This window comes from Lepidochelys kempii, chromosome 21, assembly GCF_965140285.1.
Source record: "Lepidochelys kempii isolate rLepKem1 chromosome 21, rLepKem1.hap1, whole genome shotgun sequence".
NCBI classification, from domain to species: Eukaryota; Metazoa; Chordata; order Testudines; family Cheloniidae; genus Lepidochelys; species Lepidochelys kempii.
The window spans coordinates 16546990-16562593 of NC_136400.1; the positions used below are offsets into that span (position 1 = coordinate 16546990).

General features: G+C 57.4%; 2 protein-coding genes and 1 non-coding gene across 8 annotated transcripts in view; 2 read left to right on the plus strand and 1 right to left on the minus strand.

Annotated features, from left to right (window-relative positions):
* The first annotated feature begins 1229 nt into the window (after positions 1-1229).
* LOC140901531 (small Cajal body-specific RNA 2) lies at positions 1230-1496 on the plus strand. Its single transcript, XR_012155888.1, has one exon.
* Positions 1497-2410: 914 nt separating this feature from the next.
* CFAP276 (cilia and flagella associated protein 276) lies at positions 2411-13200 on the minus strand. 3 transcript variants are annotated; one of them, XM_073319791.2, is made up of 5 exons: positions 13057-13200; positions 11771-11887; positions 9978-10093; positions 6909-7042; positions 2411-6182 (listed from the first exon to the last, which is right to left on the minus strand). In XM_073319791.2, the coding sequence occupies exons 1-5, from the start codon at positions 13135-13137 to the stop codon at positions 6112-6114; spliced, it is 519 nt and encodes a 172-aa protein (XP_073175892.1). In that variant the 5' UTR covers positions 13138-13200; the 3' UTR covers positions 2411-6111. The 3 variants fall into 3 exon arrangements, with proteins under 3 accessions (XP_073175892.1, XP_073175891.1, XP_073175893.1); XM_073319790.2 differs by having other exon boundaries at positions 6909-7180; XM_073319792.2 differs by lacking the exon at positions 6909-7042.
* A 372-nt stretch (positions 13201-13572) lies between these two features.
* Positions 13573-15604, plus strand: part of ELAPOR1 (endosome-lysosome associated apoptosis and autophagy regulator 1) — a 109903-nt gene continuing 107871 nt past the window's right edge. For 2 of the 4 annotated variants that reach the window (XM_073320350.2, XM_073320351.2), the window contains exon 1: positions 13574-13697. The gene's annotated coding sequence lies outside the window, so the exon portion shown is untranslated. Of the gene's footprint in view, positions 13698-15604 lie in introns of all 4 variants that reach the window. The other 2 variants (XM_073320348.2, XM_073320349.2) reach the window with 2 other exon arrangements.

The window sequence follows — 15604 nt, forward strand, 5'->3', positions numbered from 1 at the left end:
CATCCGCTCTCTCTAGTCTGGTTATTGGCTAGATGGAGCTTGTACTAGCCTTATGGCAGAGAGCACTGCAGGACAGAATTTGAGAGTGGGCTGACTATGCAGTTGAACAGATGGAGGAATTTCATTCAACAAAGTTTTAAGACTTACACCATAGAGTTTAAGGCTGGAAGGGACCAGCAGGATATCTAGACTGACCACCTCTAGCACCCACACACTAAACCCAACAACCACCATTAGACCCAAGTATTACAGCCCCCCAGGAGTCTAAATTAGTATATCCCTTCTCTGCTAACAAAACTAACATGTTCCCAGGTCCTGCTACAGCATGGTAGGGAGTTAGCATGTTCTAGCAGTTTGTTCTGGCCTGCACAGATGGGGTGACTGATGTAATGGAATTGGGCTAGACTGGGCCTGTGTGTGCCTGCATATGGCGTGATCTACTCTGCATAGACAAAACCAGAAATCACACAAGCTCTGGAAGCTATGTACCAAGTAAACTAGGAGGCCGAATATATTTATCAAACTAAAATGCAAATCACAGAAAAATACAGGAGGAAAAAACTGAATATTTAGAGCCAGAGAATTGATGGTGACTTTCCCTGGCCTTCCTGCATATACACAGATCTGGGCACTGATCTGCCTCACATTTGTATTTGTGCAGCTTAGGTTTCCTGTCAGTGTCTCTAAAACAAGGCGATTTCACACTGTGGAGCTGCCCTAGGCACTGTGGACTTTGCCCACTCAGGTTTGGGACCAATGCTGGGAGGCGTTTAATGTACCTGCTGGTTCTGCAGACGGATTTCTGCAGCGTGGGTGAGCCAAGGGGATGTGTAAGCCTCCTAGTGTGTGAAAACGTCCCCTCAGTCAAACATACAGTTTTTTCAGCTAATCCTCGTTTATGCGTTTTGTCAAAATCATGTTGTTCGCTGGAGACGCGGAGATTTCCCGGTGGCAGCTCACCCTGCCCAGGTCCCGGCTTGGGGCAAAAGGAGCTGGAGGTGAAAAGCCGCGGGCCACCGAAGAGGGTTGCGAGGAGTCCTCCCGGCCGAAGAGGGCGCCCGAGAGCGCCCGCGGCCCGTCCCGGGAGAGCTCTATGGAGGAAGCTGGGGCTCCCATGATGCAGTGCGGACCAGGCTGTATAAAAGGCGGCGCCGCGCGCGCGGCGCCTCAGCAGGGGAGCGGGTGGCGAGTGAGTGCGGGGGGACGCGGGGGCGGGGGGGACGCGTGCGTGTGCGGGGGGGTGCGTGTGCGGCCCTGCTGGGAGCCCGGCTACACGCTGATCTTATTCGATCGGGCCGGGGGCGGCCGCCCGGCCCGAGATGAGAAGACCACTCCCGCGAAGCCCGCGGGCGCTGTGCGGGGAGCGGAGCTCGGAGGCCGCCGCCGGCCCGCCCGGCGCTCAGAGGTGATGAGTCGATCAGATAGACGAGGCCGCGGGGCGGGTCCGCGCTGGCCCGAGCCCCCGGCCCATGAGCATCGAGGCGATTCTGATCTGAGCCCGGCCGCGCGGGGGGGGGGGGCAAAGCGCCCGGTGGCTGTGCGCGTGCGTGTGGCTGGGGGTGGCTGTGCGCGTGCGTGTGGCTGGGGGTGGCTGTGCGCGTGCGTGTCGCTGGGTGCGCGCGCGGCGGGGGAGGGGGCGAGGCAAGTGCTGCGGGGGAGCCGCTGGAGGCTCTGTTCACGCCCCCCCCCGGGGGCAGTAACGCCCCGGCCTGCCCGTTCCCCCCGGCTGGGCCGCTGTGTTCACAGGGAAGCGTTGGACCCTGGACTCCTGCCGTGTCCGGCCAGCCGCCCCCGCCAGGCTCGTGGCTCCATCTGTCCCTGGAGCCACATGGCCCTTACTCCCTCCCTAAGGCGTGCTGGCCGCTCTGGGCGGGGGGTCAAGCTCATAAAAAATACTGTAAATCTGCATTTAAACGGGGTGGTGGCGGCCTGTTGTTCTCCTGCCCCATTGGCCACAGGGTGATTTAGCTGCGATCTCCATCTAGGCTTCAACCCTGCGAATCTCAGGGGTGGAAGGGACCTCAGGAGGTCAGCTAGTCCAACCCCCTGCTCAAAGCAGGACCAATCCCCAGTTTTTTTCCCCAGATTCCCAACCCTGGGTTTAGCAGGCCAGTGCCCAAACCGCTGAGCTATCCCTCCCTGAACCTACAATGGTGGCTGGGCAGAGAGGGGCACGTTTCCAAGAAGGCTCATCATGCTGTGTACAGGAAGTCTGGCCCCTTAGTTTAGTGCTGTGAATGGAACTGAGCTTTCAAAATCCAGGCCACAGTGTGTTACTCTCCACTCCTTAAAATTCCCCTTGTAATCTCAGCTCCTCAAATGGTATGCGGGCTGGAGTAGCTTAATATTCTCCAAAAGAAAATAAATGATCCTGCTCCTAGGCTAATGGGTGACTGTAATGGGAGGGCACAAGGTGGTCTTTGCTCAAAGCTCCAATGGGAGTTTATAGCTCTCAGTATTAAAACCACTTCAATGGCTCCAGCCTTTGATTATTTTCCCTGCATTTCTGGCCCTTCCAGGGCAATTGCTGAGAGTACAGGTTTGTTTTGGCACCCAAGACCATCCTGCTTGGCATGTGTGGCCTGGGGTGACTGGGCTGGTATCGTGGGTGTGTTGTGTGAACTCCCAGCACTGGGAGCGCAGTACCCTTGCGAGCTGACAGGTAGCTCAGGAGTATCCTGGGGATACTTGCTTTGCACACCCTAGTACAAACAGCTTGAAGGTAATGGGGGTGAGCTTACAGCAAATGTGGGGAGCAGGGCTGAAATGGGTGTGAAAGCAAGCTAGCATGGGGTGGAGAAACACAGCAATGCCCGTCGGCAGGTTTTCTCTGTCAATGGCTTACACACAAAATAACCCCCCACCCCCAATCACGAAAATGTAATGGTGTTATTAAAGGGGCACTGAAATCTAGCTCAGCTCAGCTCTCCCTCCCAGAGTGCTTTCAGTGGCCTCTCTGAACCCCTCTGGCACTGTCTGCTTCACTGGCAAGACCCCAGCAGGTGTCATTCTGACATCACACATACCATGAGGCCTGGTCCTATGAACCCGTCCCTAGGGCTGCAGCCCTTACGCAGGTGAGTTCAGTGGGACTGTCTGAGTAAGGGCTGATGAGTCTGATTGGCTGTAGTAATACCTTAGTCACCCACGTACAAGCAGGCGCAGCAGCCTCTTGGCGGCCTCTCACTGCGAGTGCTTCACTGCACCAGGAAAAGCAACTTGGGGGGCTCAGGCTGGTATTCCAGTTCCTACATCCCAGTTTTCAGCTCACTGTAATCCACAGAACTCTTGCTGAGCCTGAACACGGTGCCTGTTGCCGCTTCCCTCTAGGTGAACGTATGCCTGTTTCCTGCCTGAGCCCCAGAGGAATTCAGCTGCCCATCTTGCCTGCAGGGCTTGGGATACTGTGATGTGGGTTTCTCTCAGTCTTGCCTCTTGAAGCTGGTCCACGGTGTCTAAATAATGAAAGTTGTGTTGGGCCAGAGAGAGAATGATTCTAGCTCAGAAACAGTCAAGGTCCAGTCCCTGAGCACCAGTCACATTTAATTATCCAGAGATTGGAGGAGACCCACAGCAGAATACCCAATGGCCCAGGGGTTTGGGCAAGCTCCTGGGGTGGGAGATCTCTCTTCCAATCCTCTTCCTCCTCTAGCAGAGCAGGGAATTGAGCCAGGCCTAACTCCTGAAAGGGGAGCTCTGCGACAAACCCACAAGCTTGATTTTTCTTCTGCTGAGGTACGGCCTACGTTTTGGGTTGACATAGCTATGGTGCTCACAGGTGTGCAAAACCCCCACTCCGCGCTGCTGCTGTGCCAGGCTCACCCCCCGGGTACCCACAGCAAGGTGGATGGAAGAAAGTGTCCATCAGCCCAGCTCCTGTTCTTGGGGACAGAAACACGCACACACCCCGTTGTGGTGTTAGTCCCTGTAGGGCAGAGGTGCCTTAGCCCTGACGGGAGTCGGAGGTTAACGTGGCACTGAAACAGATTAGGGTGGTGAGGTTCACACCTTTTGCTGCTGTAATGTTTGGCTGGAGCTATGGTTCTGGAAGGCTGGTTAGCAGCCCATCCATCCTGCCGTCATCCTCTTCTATTGCCAAGAGAGGAACTTTTTTTTTTAATGGAAGAGTTTTTCAGACCAGTGAAGAATCATGTAGGGAGCCTACCATTGCTCTTTCCCTATTGTGCAGGCTAAGGCAGGGCTGGGCCAGCAATGAGTGTAGAGGAATAAACATGAGCTGATCGACAGCTCCAATAAACTGGTGTGTGGGAGTCTTGTTCTTGAGGCATACATGGAGGGGGAAATGGGCAGCTGCTCGTGTGAGCGAGGTGTAATGCAAGCAGGTGCTACAGTTGCATTTTCCACACTGGAAAGGTGCCTGAATTCTGACAAGCCTTATTGTCTGTCTCAATCTACGCACTTCACCTCTGACTGGCTCCTCCTACTCTAAGACCACCTATTCCCCAGAGGAGTTCAGACCAATACAAAGCAGCTGTAGAGTTGAGATCATCAGACTCCTTTCACCTATGGCCTGACCCTGGGGCTGGATGTGTCATGTATAACCACTGATACTTGATAGGATTGATCTGCACATGGCTGTTTTTGCACCAGTATAAATGATCCATTTAATTACACAGGTGTAAACCTCCACTATAGATCCACTTAATCTGGGTTGTTTTCACCTGATAATTCAATGAATTAACCTGGTTTAAATCCATCTACGTTAGGTATTTGCACTGATGTAACTAATTCCATTTAGTCCCTGCTAGCACGAGCTTTCTGAGGCAGCCCAGCTGCAACGGGGCTTCCCCCCAACTAGTTCACCTTAGAAAGCTGGGAGATGGCTGGTTTAAGTCTCCTGCCCTGGGAGCGTCAGGTGGGTTTGCGAGCCCCCGGCTGGAGCTGGGTGTTGTGCAGGGGCCTGCATTACCTTGCTGAAGACCATTTTTTCACCATGGAGATGATGTGTGACCGCATCCCGTGACTCCTGAGCACATTTGTGCACCCATGCTGGAACCATTGTAAGGACAGAGAAAAGCAACTCTTCCCAAGGGGGCAGAGCTAAGGGGTGAACTTGCTGGCATGAAAGAGACCAAACAAATCACTTGTGCTTTTTTACAAAGCATCTTGCAGGGAAGCTGGATTTCTGTCCATGATGACTTAATCCCCAAATGGCAGGCGCATAGGAACCCCCAATGCCAATCAGCCCATGGCTCCATATAGCCCTGTCTGGCAGTGCCCAGCCCCAGTTGCTTCACAGGGTGGTGTAAGAACCTTGGGAGAGCAGAATGGGGGTAATTTGCCCCCACATTAGGTCTCATCCTGGGCTCTAATAAAGATGAGTTTGAGCCCTGCAGCAGGAAGGTTAATATCCCTGGATTTTCTCCTTTCCATAGAAAAATCCCCAGTCCCTTTTAAAATCTTGCAAATTCATGGCCTCAACTTCTTGTGGAAGTGAGTTCCCTAGGCTAAGTATATATTGTGTGGAAAAAAAAAAGTCCTTGTATTATTTGGAATTTGCTGCCTTTTCAGTTGATTGGATGCCCCGATGTTCTTTAATGAATAAACCACCACGGTGCCACGTACGGTGCCTGCTCATGCCCACAGGCCAGCTTCTGGAAAACAGCCTCTCGTTTTAGGAGCCCTGATTATTGGAAGCCCAAGTTAATAAAGGGTCTGATTGGTTACCCACTGTCCCTCCAGGCTTTATTGGGGATTGTGGGTGCTGAGCACCAAGTTGGGCCCCCAGAATTAGAGGATCAGACTGGGTGGCTGACGAGCCATGTTGGAGGTGGAGAAGGTAGCATAACGTATTATGGGCTGATGCGCGAAGGTCAGTACTTGCTGCTGAGATACTGTGTAGCTCTCAGCCGTCTGGCCCACAGGCAAGGGACAGAGCAGTTACCCAGCATGGAGGGATGAATGCAGCAAAGAGGACAGGGAAACAAGATTGAAATTAAATGAAAATCTCTCCCTGCTCATGGCTGTGTTTTTCTGGATGAGCTTTGCTGACCAGAGGGGTTTAATGCACGCAGAGCAGACAGAAGAAGGTTCACTCAAGTTGGAAGTGGGTCCAGAGTCGCACAGCCAGGGCACAAGCCAGCAAACTCCTCACTGAGAGAAGAAACTGCCGTTTTCCTTGCGGGAGTATCCACTGTTGGTGGCAGCTGTGTGGGGACACTCTAGGGAAGGAGAAAATCACATGATTACTACTACCAAGTGTGGAAGGTGGCATCAGGCCAGGCCTCACGCTGGAGTGAACGGGGACTCTGGTTCTAGTAGTTACCATACTTCACTCTTGTCCAGGGCACGGTGGGTGTAGATCTCCAAGTATGTCACAAAGGAAGGGCACCATCATTACTCCCATTATACAGATGGGGAAATGGAGGCAGGGATGTGCTGTGATTCACCCAGGGTCACACAGGTGGGTGACACTGACCAGGCCTCCTGACTCCCAGGCCAGTCCCCTATCCATAAGGTCATGCTGCCTCACACATCCGCAGTTCCGACACAGGCTCACTGGGTGGCCTTGGGAGAGTCTCTTCAGTGAGTACTCAGTGCCTCTCACAACCAGCCTCCTAATCTCTGGGCCTCATTGCCTGGGGTCCTGCAGCCACCGATCCTTGCAGAATAGTTCCTGTCAGGTAGCTAGGATAAGATTTGCCCGGGCAGCCCCACACCACAGCCACACTGGAGCTGGGATCCCCGTGTGGCTGATGGTAACAGTGCAGTGGAGCAGCCTCCACCGTGCCCTGCACTCAGGGAGCAGCCCCTTTGTTACTGCCCCACCAGCCGGTCCTTCGCCCTCCCAGACTCTCAACCTTGTGGGCTGTGATGCATTTTGAGGCCCATCCCACTGGCTGATCTCCATTAAGATGGAGGCACAGGCAGCTGCCTGCTGCCCTTACCGATGGCTCCCTCGATGCTGTGAATCGACTCCTTTGTGGGGCTGACCCAGCATCTCACAGACAGGCCCCTGGCTGTACGGTGCTCCACTGGGGGCGGCTCGGGTTCCTTCACAGGCTCAAGACCCTTCAGTGCTCTGGAGTAGGCAGGAGGGGCGGGAGAGGCATTAGAATTCCAGATTCTGCACTCCCTGGGGCAGAGGCCAGCTCTTACTAGGTACGTGCCAGCACCTAGCACCATACCACCTGCATTCTGGTTGTGCCCCCTGGCGCTACTGTAACACAGAGAAACATCTGGGTGGGTTTAGGGCATGCCCTCAGGGCTCCCGACAAAGGGACCAGCAGCTCCTTGCAGCTATCCATGCTACTGGATCTGACTGCAGGACTGAGCTTTCAAAGGGGAAAAACATGATCAGACCTTTCTTCCTCCTGTGGCAACATGCCCTTGGTAATGATCATTTGATCATCTTTCATGTATTAATTGCCTCTTGATTGGTTGTCAGGTGCAGCATCACCGGCCCCAAGGGTTCAAGGAGTGAGACCCCCCAAAGCCACAAGACTTCCCAGATGATGCTTTTGGGTTTCTTTGCCTCCTGCTTTTTGAGCCTCTCTGGTCAGACTAAGGGCACATTTCCAAGCTTTTCTCTGCAGCCCAGAGGCTGGAAATGTCCTTTTTATAAATAAAAGCTGAGAGTCTCCCACTCCAGGAGCTGGGGCTTGAAGAAAAACACCAAATATTGCAGGACGTGTGATAAAATCACAACAGTTGGCAACCCTGCAAAGAGCACAATATCCTACCTGGTTCTGCCTCCTCCTTCTCCTCCTCCTCCATTTGTAGGGAGGGAGAAATTGACAATTAACAGCAACACTGTGGCCAGGGTCTGTGATTGCGCCTCTGGGACACAAGGCTCTGCCGATGACACCCCCACCCCGGCCCACAAGGATTGGAAGCCTGTGAAAAGCTGCCAGATAAGTTCCACTGGCTCCCAGCGGCAAGTTCAGATTGTTCCCACCCCAGCGCCTGAGAAGGGAGGGTGGCTACTGGCTGGAGGCAGAGCTAGGAGGATGTGGAGTCGGGGGCTGAGGAAGCAAGCTCAGGCTGAGGGTTCTGTTCTGAGCAGGGGTCCATTAGCCTTTATGCAGCGTGGGTAGCTGCTCTCTGGCCCAGCAAGGGGCTCCTTCCAGCTGGCTCATATCCCACACACAGGCTCTTAGTAGAATTAGCTACAAACCGCAGGCATCCCCGTGATCAGCTGGTACCAGTGGGGACTCACCAGTGTGCTGCCTAACAATGGAACCCGTTCAGAGCAGCGGTCAGTGTGACCAAGGCCATGCCACTCCTCCTGCAGTGCCCAGCAAGCTGGCAAGGTCGGCAGCAAATAAGGTAGTGCCTAGCCACGTGCTGGCCAAGTGACTTGCTGATGTCGGGGCTGCCCCGTGTTTACGTACTGCTCTGCAGGGCCAGGATTTGTGCTGCTGGGGAGGAATGTCGCAGGAAACCCAGGCAAGGCAGCACACTGTGCAAAGGAGCTGCCCTCCCATGAGCCTCGAATGCCCAAACCTGATGTAAACAGAGCAGCTCTTCTGTCCTGGGAGTCCTGCGTTTTTGGGTCTAGGCTGCAAACCCCTGTCTCTCCTAGCATCGTTCTCACAGTAACTAGCTGCAGCATATGGAGTCTGAAGCCCCCTGCTAGTCATTAACTTCAAACACCCCACTCTTTTGTCATGGTACCGGGGGCACTGTCAGACCTGTCCACACCAGATCTCCTAGTTTTCTCTGTCCCTGGTGCTGCCAATGCTGTGATCAGCTAGCAGCATGCTGGGCTACATGCCAACACTAGGACTTTGTGACTGAGACCTTCTGCCCTGCCCCATTCCCTAGCTGCCCCAGGGTGGTGCCCAGCTCCCCTGGACTAGAATCTGGGCTCCTCCAAACCCCAGGCAAGTGGGTACAGCCTAAGGCTGATGGTGGGTTTGAATGCGGGGGAATCCGGGCACAGCCTGGTACGGTTGGCCGATTGGGACAGATGGCTACAAAAATTGGGAACCAGGAGCTGGAGTCTTCAGCTGTATTGGCTGAAGGTGAGCTGCTGGGGCAGGGTCATTTTGGGAGCTGTTGCCAGGGAGGTGCGTTCCCTCCCCATAATGACCCTGCAGCACCACTGAACCTAGGCTTAGACCTCCTCCATGCACAAGCCAAGAGGCCAGACTATTCTGCAGGATGTAGTCTTGTGACAGCGCACACCAGTCCCGCACTGGTCCAGCAGGAGTTAAGCCCACCCTATGGGCCAAGGAGGCCATGCCCCTATGGCCCTGCTGGGCATGAGCCAGCTGGAACCCAGGTATAAAAGGGAGCAACACAGCTCAGTTGGGGCTGACTGCTGAAAAGGGAGGATGCAGGAGCTGCTGAATCTCCAGACCGCAGAAGCTACATGTGATGAAAGATGCCCAAGAGGGGTGGGAGCTGCCCCCACTGAGGAACCCTGGGATGCCAGGACCACCACACGAGGAGATGGGGTATGAAGTGGCCCAGGGGGACGACCTATGAGGCTGAATGCTGTCACCGTGTTGCAGTGGGATCCCCCCACACCCAGTGGTGGAAGGTTCTGCCACTTTTAGGGCCCTAGGCTGGGTCCTGGTGGAGTAGGGTGGGCCTGGATTCCCCTACTCTTGCTGCCAACCCTTCTGCCAACCCCACCCTTGGGGTGGCAGTCTTCCCACCTTAGGCCAAGAGGTTTGCATTTGTCTGCTAAACCAGGCCATCAGACCCTAGACTGTTTAACGCCACCCTACCAGAAGGCCTGGGGCAGTCGGACTGACTCTGACCATTAGGCCACACTTCCCTGAGGCTAAGGGAGGACAAGCGAACTCAGCCCCAGGACTGCAGTAGCCCTTGCCCTGCCCCCAAAAGGGGATGGGGCGCACCTGCTGCGTGACAAGGCTGAACAGCCATTGCTACTGGTGCCCTTGAGGCTGTGAGCAGACTGCCGCATTTGCTGTCACCAATAAGCTGCTCCCAGAGGAGGCTCTGCCCTGCCTGAGATTGGGGAAAGGCCACTTGCTCCTGCTCACCCATGGTCATCCAAGAGGGTCTCCTTGTGGATGACTGTCTGGCTCTTGTCTCTGAGCTGCTCCTTGTGGTGGTTGTAGAGCGAGGTCAGCTTAAAATCCAGGCTGTCTCTGGGAACCTGCAGAAGGGTTCAGAGGGAGTCACTAGCCAGAGCCTCTGACAACCCTGGTAAAGGCGTCTCATCCCTGGGTGTTGCATGGGCTTCACCTGAGGCAGGGGACAAATTGTATTCTGCTGCAGCTCCACTGTGTGTGGGGAGTTACATAGGGAAGACTGGTTTCAGAGTAACAGCCGTGTTAGTCTGTATTCACAAAAAGAAAAGGAGTACTTGTGGCACCTTAGAGACTAACCAATTTATTAGAGCATAAGCTTTCGTGAGCTACAGCTCACTTCATCTGATGAAGTGAGCTGTAGCTCACGAAAGCTTATGCTCTAATAAATTGGTTAGTCTCTAAGGTGCCACAAGTACTCCTTTTCTTTATAGGGAAGACTCTCTCTCTGTTATTCTACTGGTTAGAGCAGGGGCATCGGAGTCAGGACTCCTGAGCTGTGCTCCCAGCTCTGAGGAGGGGAGGTATCTGAGCGGGTAGAGCAGAGCAGTGAGCTCTGGAACGCCTAAGTCCTACTCTCAACTCTGCCACAGACGCACTGTGTGACCTGGGCAAGCTGTTTTGCCTTTCTGCATCTCGGTTTCCCTATCTTTAACACAGATATAACCCAAGGGCAATGGGGGATCAATGCACTTGGCCCATGCCCAGGGGCCCCAGCCAATTTGGGGGCCCTCGGCAGGAGCACCAGAACATTGATAGAAGAGGGGAGGCATGAGGCCCCACCTCTCTCTGTGGCCCTGCCCCTGCTCCTCCTCTTCCCACCACCCCAAGGCCCTGCTTCCTGCTCAGGCTACCTGGAAGCAAAAGCCAGGTGGTGGTAAGTGCTGCCCATGGAGTCCAGGCTGCTGTGGGGAGCCCCGAATCTTCCACTTGCCCTGGGCAGGAGGCCAGGTTGCCTGAGAGCAGAACACTGGCCCATGTCCTCCCTCTTCCCCCCAGCCAGGCAGTGGGGCCTCCGGGGGGAAGAGCAGGGTCAGGGTCATGGAGAGGGGCTGGCCCTCATGGTGAGGGGTGGCTAAGACTCCCCTCATTCCCTGGGAATGCTGCCAGCAGGGACCTTGCTTCACGAAGGAGGGGCTGATCACTTCATCGGCTCCCCCCACGAAGCACAGTCTCTGCCGGTGCCACTCTGCACCTGCCCAAGGCTTGTGGTTTGGGGGGGCAACGCAGCCCCCTGCCCCCAAACTACGCCCATGTTAAAAAGTGGGTAGGCCTGGGCTTTTCATGAGGTGTTTTGTGCCCAGGGCCCCAGTAAATCTTAATCCACCTCTGCCCAAGGGCTGGAGGATTGCGAGGCAAGGTTAATGTTTGTCAAGTGCTTGGAGAGCATCTAGAGAGCTGCAAAGTGTTCCGAGAGGTGTACACGCTTCCTCTCTGCTGCTTGGGGTGGGGACAACACGCGAGCATGGCTTGGGATGCTGCTGGACAGAAAGCAAAGCCCAGGGGAGCAAGTGGAGCACAGAAAGGAAACCAATGCAGTTGCAGGTGAAAGGCTTTACTATGCCCTTGGCATGGCCAGTGTGGCTGCCCAGCCTGGGCGAGGGGATGGCTGTGCACTGGGGAACTTTCATCTGCTAATTCTGAACCATTTCAGGCTGCGCCCTTCGGGGGCGGGTAACCAGTGTGTGTGAGGTGGTGAGCAGCAAAAGGCAGAGTGGGATGGAGGGGCACTTGGGGACCTCTACCTCAGGTTCCGTATACCAGACTTCCTTCCTGGTGCTGGACAGGGTGGCTGTTCTGTGCAGGCGATTCCAGGGGTCCTGCTGCTGTGCCCGGTGGGTGGGCTCGGCATAAGGGCCTGTCTGGAACAAACCACAGTCAGCCGCTCATGCTCTGAACACCGGCTGTCAGACAGTCTTTGCCATTGGCATCAGGGCATCCTCCAGACATGTGTGTGTGGGGGGGTGATTCCATATGTAGAGGAAGTTAGCCCTCTATCACCGTGATTTGACTGCAGGCACTTGGGATGCCAGGGGATCCACTGTCCACGCCCCGCCCCGCTACATGCCAGCAGGGCTCTGCAGGAGGCCACTGCCTAGACCTGTCATATTGGTGCAACAAGGAAGGTTTATGCCTCTGGCATCCCCGCTCTCCCAGGCATCTCCTGGGCTGTTAGGACCCATAACAGCTCTCTTGAGATGGAGACCATCTTGTTCTGTGTTTGTGCAGCCCCTAGAGCTAGGGATCCATCCTGCTCTGTGATGGGGGCCTAAAAATAATTGGCAGTGAAAGCCACTGCCCAACAGAGCAAACAGGTAACTCCTGTGTCCCGTCCCCGTCCCGCCCGGCCCAGAGCCCTTTCCAGTGACTGCCCAAGGCGAACCTCGGACGTAGTTTAAATACAGCAAGAAACCCACTGCTGCTTTCTGCCCACTCAGATTCCTTGCTCCTCTGCTAGTGAAGATCTGGTCTTACTCATCTTGTCTGCAGAGTTGTGGGGTTCTTGATTGTTTTGTTTGCTCCCTTTTTAACACAGGGCCTATTGACCAGAGCCAGGGCTGGAGTATCAAACTCTGGTAAAAGGTCAGAGCCTGCAATGAGCTCTGCACACCCGCACGGGAACTCAGCCCCCATTTCCATCAGTAGCTCATGGAGAAGGTGGGTTGAGTTCCTACTAAAACACTGACAGGTTGATTTCAAAGGGACCCCGCTGACTCCAAGCCAGGCATTTTCTGTATAAAAGGAGTCAAAAGTAGTTTCAGGCCCTGCCTCTCCCCTGGCCCGGCCAGTTTGTTGCCCTGTGTAAGATCCAGACAAGCGCGAAGCTGAGGCTAAATCTTTCGCAGCGGACACTGGAGTCCGGATCCCGCCTCCCCGGTTTAGATCCTTCCCTTCCTAGCAGCCGCCTCTGCTCGCCAGCTGCCGGGTTCCCGCCAGAGGCGGCTGCATGCTGGCAGCGGGGTGGGTCGCTGGGCGACGGCGGTCCGGCTGGGAACTCGGGCTAGGCCAGCAGGGGGCGGCGGGGCCTTACCTGGCTCGGCCCGGCCCGGCCCGTGAAGGTGTCCTCGTTCTCGCAGCGGGGGCAGGGGAAGGGGTCCCGGGTGGGCGGCATCCTGCGGCGCGCGGTTTGCGAGCCCGGCCGCGGTTGCCAGGCGACGGGCCGCGGTTGCCGGGCGACGGGCGGCGGCGCCGGAGCTGGGGCTCCCCCTGGCGGCCGCGGAGGCTGCCGGCGCGCGGCGGCGCGACACAGCGAGGCGGGCGCCCGGGCTGCGCGCGCGGGAGAGCGCGGGGTTGGGCGCGCGGCGCGTTGCCCCCGAGCGCGGGGCGCACGAGCCCGAGCGCGCGCGCGGGGGCGGGGGCGGCTTGGCGCGCGCGGGCGCGGGCGCATCTTTCGAGCCGCAGGTGCGTGGCCAGGTGCGCGCGGCGGCGGTTGCCGGGGGCGGGGCGGGGCGGGGCGGGGCTCCGGCGTCCTCCGGCCCCCCCGCGGCGGCTGCACCTGAGCCCCGCCGCCGCCGCCTCCGCTGCACCATGGCTGGGGCCGGCCGGCTGCGTCCGCCCGCGGGCTGCCGCCGCCTCCGGGCCGGGCTCCGGCTGCTGCTGCTGCTGCTGTGGGCGGGGGCCGCCGCCCAGGGCAGCCGGGGCGCGGAGCGGGAGCTGCACGCCTGCAAGGAGGTAGGGGGGCGGGCGCAGCCCGGCAGGATGGAGGGGCCGGAGCGGCCCCAGTCCGGGGCGAGCCGCGCTCTCCGGCGGGGGGGAAAGGGGGACCCTGGGGACGGGGTCTGAGGGGAAGGGGGGGGCCCTGGGGACGGGGTCTGAGGGGAAGGGGGGGCACTGGGGGGGAAAGGGGGGGCCCTGGGGACGGGGTCTGGGGGAAGGGGGGGCCCTGGGGGGGAAGGGGGGGCCCTGGGGACGGGGTCTGAGGGGAAGGGGGGGCTCTGGGGGGGGAAGGGGGGACTCTGGGGACGGGGTCTGGGGGAAGGGGGGCACTGGGGGGGGAAGGGGGGGCTCTGGGGACGGGGTCTGGGGGAAGGGGGGGGCTCTGGGGACGGGGTCTGGGGGAAGGGGGGCACTGGGGGGGAAGGGAGGACTCTGGGGACGGGGTCTGAGGGGAAGGGGGGGCTCTGGGGGGGAAGGGAGGGGCTCTGGGGACGGGGTCTGAGGGGAAGGGGGGGCTCTGGGGGGGAAGGGAGGGGCTCTGGGGACGGGGTCTGAGGGGAAGGGGGGGCTCTGGGGGGGAAGGGAGGACTCTGGGGATGGGGTCTGGGGGAAGGGGGGGGCTCTGGGGACGGGGTCTGGGGGAAGGGGGGGCACTGGGGGGGAAGGGAGGACTCTGGGGACGGGGTCTGAGGGGAAGGGGGGGCTCTGGGGGGGAAGGGAGGGGCTCTGGGGACGGGGTCTGAGGGGGAAGGGAGGACTCTGGGGACGGGGTCTGGCTGCCCCACACCGCTCAGCGATCTAGTGGGTTGGGGAGCCAGGCACCCCCTGTGGGGCTCCGGCGACAGAGCTGCAGGCCCGATACGAGGTGCCCCATGGGGGTCTGACGAGGGCCAGAGGCCAGGTCCTGTCTAGGGTGGCATTGAGACACAGGTGAGGGTCTCTATGGGGCAGTGGACGGGGCTGTAGCAATGCAATAAGGGGGATCTGGAGGAGCAGGGGTCGGGGAGCCCGAGAGAGGCGCTATGGAGGCGATGGCATGCCTCATATGGGGGCAGGGGCTGCATGCCCTATGTCGGGGAGGGGGGTTAGGACAGTAAGTCCCCGGGGCCTGACGGACAGCAGTGGGGCTGTGCTGGATACATACATGGCAAAGTGCCGGTGTGGTATGGGCTGAGGAGCTATGTAGATACACCTGATGGTTCCTGTATGTTTTTGGGAGAGGGGGAGGCACAGAAGGGCTGCCTGGCCTCACTAGAATTAACATAGCCTTGCAAAATCACTAGGAAGAGTCACCAGTTTGGGCTCTCCAGCCCCTCTGGTGCTGCTGCTGGAATCGGCCCACGAAAAATGCTAGAGGCAGAAGCAAAGCATGCTGTTTACGCATGTCCCTAAAATAGCCTGATGGGGGAGTCAAACTTAATGGGGCTGTGTTCAGACAGACAAGAGCTAGACCAAAACCCTGGGCAGGTGGCAAAGGAGTTTCCCAAGAAGGGCGGCTGCTGGCAGAGTGATGCCATTCTACAGCGTCAGCCTGGTCCTCTGTACGTCAGACTGTGCACAGCAGTTGGCTCCCACTGTGCTGAGCCCTTGGCGTTCTGGCTCTATTACCACCACCCCCCTTGCTGGTACTGATCAGGGGTTCCAGAAAAGTGGAGTGCATTGCCCCAACCCTGCTAAAAGCAGAGGGACACTTCCCCATGCCCTGCCCGTGAACCGTGCGCTCCCTTCTCATTGACCATTGGCTGTAATCCCACCGGGCAAATGGTCTCTTCTCTGTACCATGACAGGCTGCCTGTAAATTGGGTCGTAACTTTCTATTAGGTGAATGGAAGGAATTTGATTTTGCGTGTGTGTGTGTTGGTTCATATCTAAAAATGTCTATGAAAAGTGTGGGTGGCAAAAAGAAACGGTGACAAAGGAAG

What these genes read in the sequence shown, in the direction of transcription:
- CFAP276 (XM_073319790.2), bottom strand. Translation starts at nt 13,137, where the DNA reads ATGCCGCCCACCCGGGACCCCTTCCCCTGCCCCCGCTGCGAGAACGAG. An exon ending in GCCGGGCCGGGCCGAGCCAG is followed by an intron (nt 11,888 to 13,056) that starts GTAAGGCCCCGC and finishes GGTTTGTTCCAG; the next exon opens with ACAGGCCCTTATGCCGAGCC. An exon ending in ACCCTCTTGGATGACCATGG is followed by an intron (nt 7,181 to 9,977) that starts GTGAGCAGGAGC and finishes TCTGTGTTACAG; the next exon opens with TAGCGCCAGGGGGCACAACC.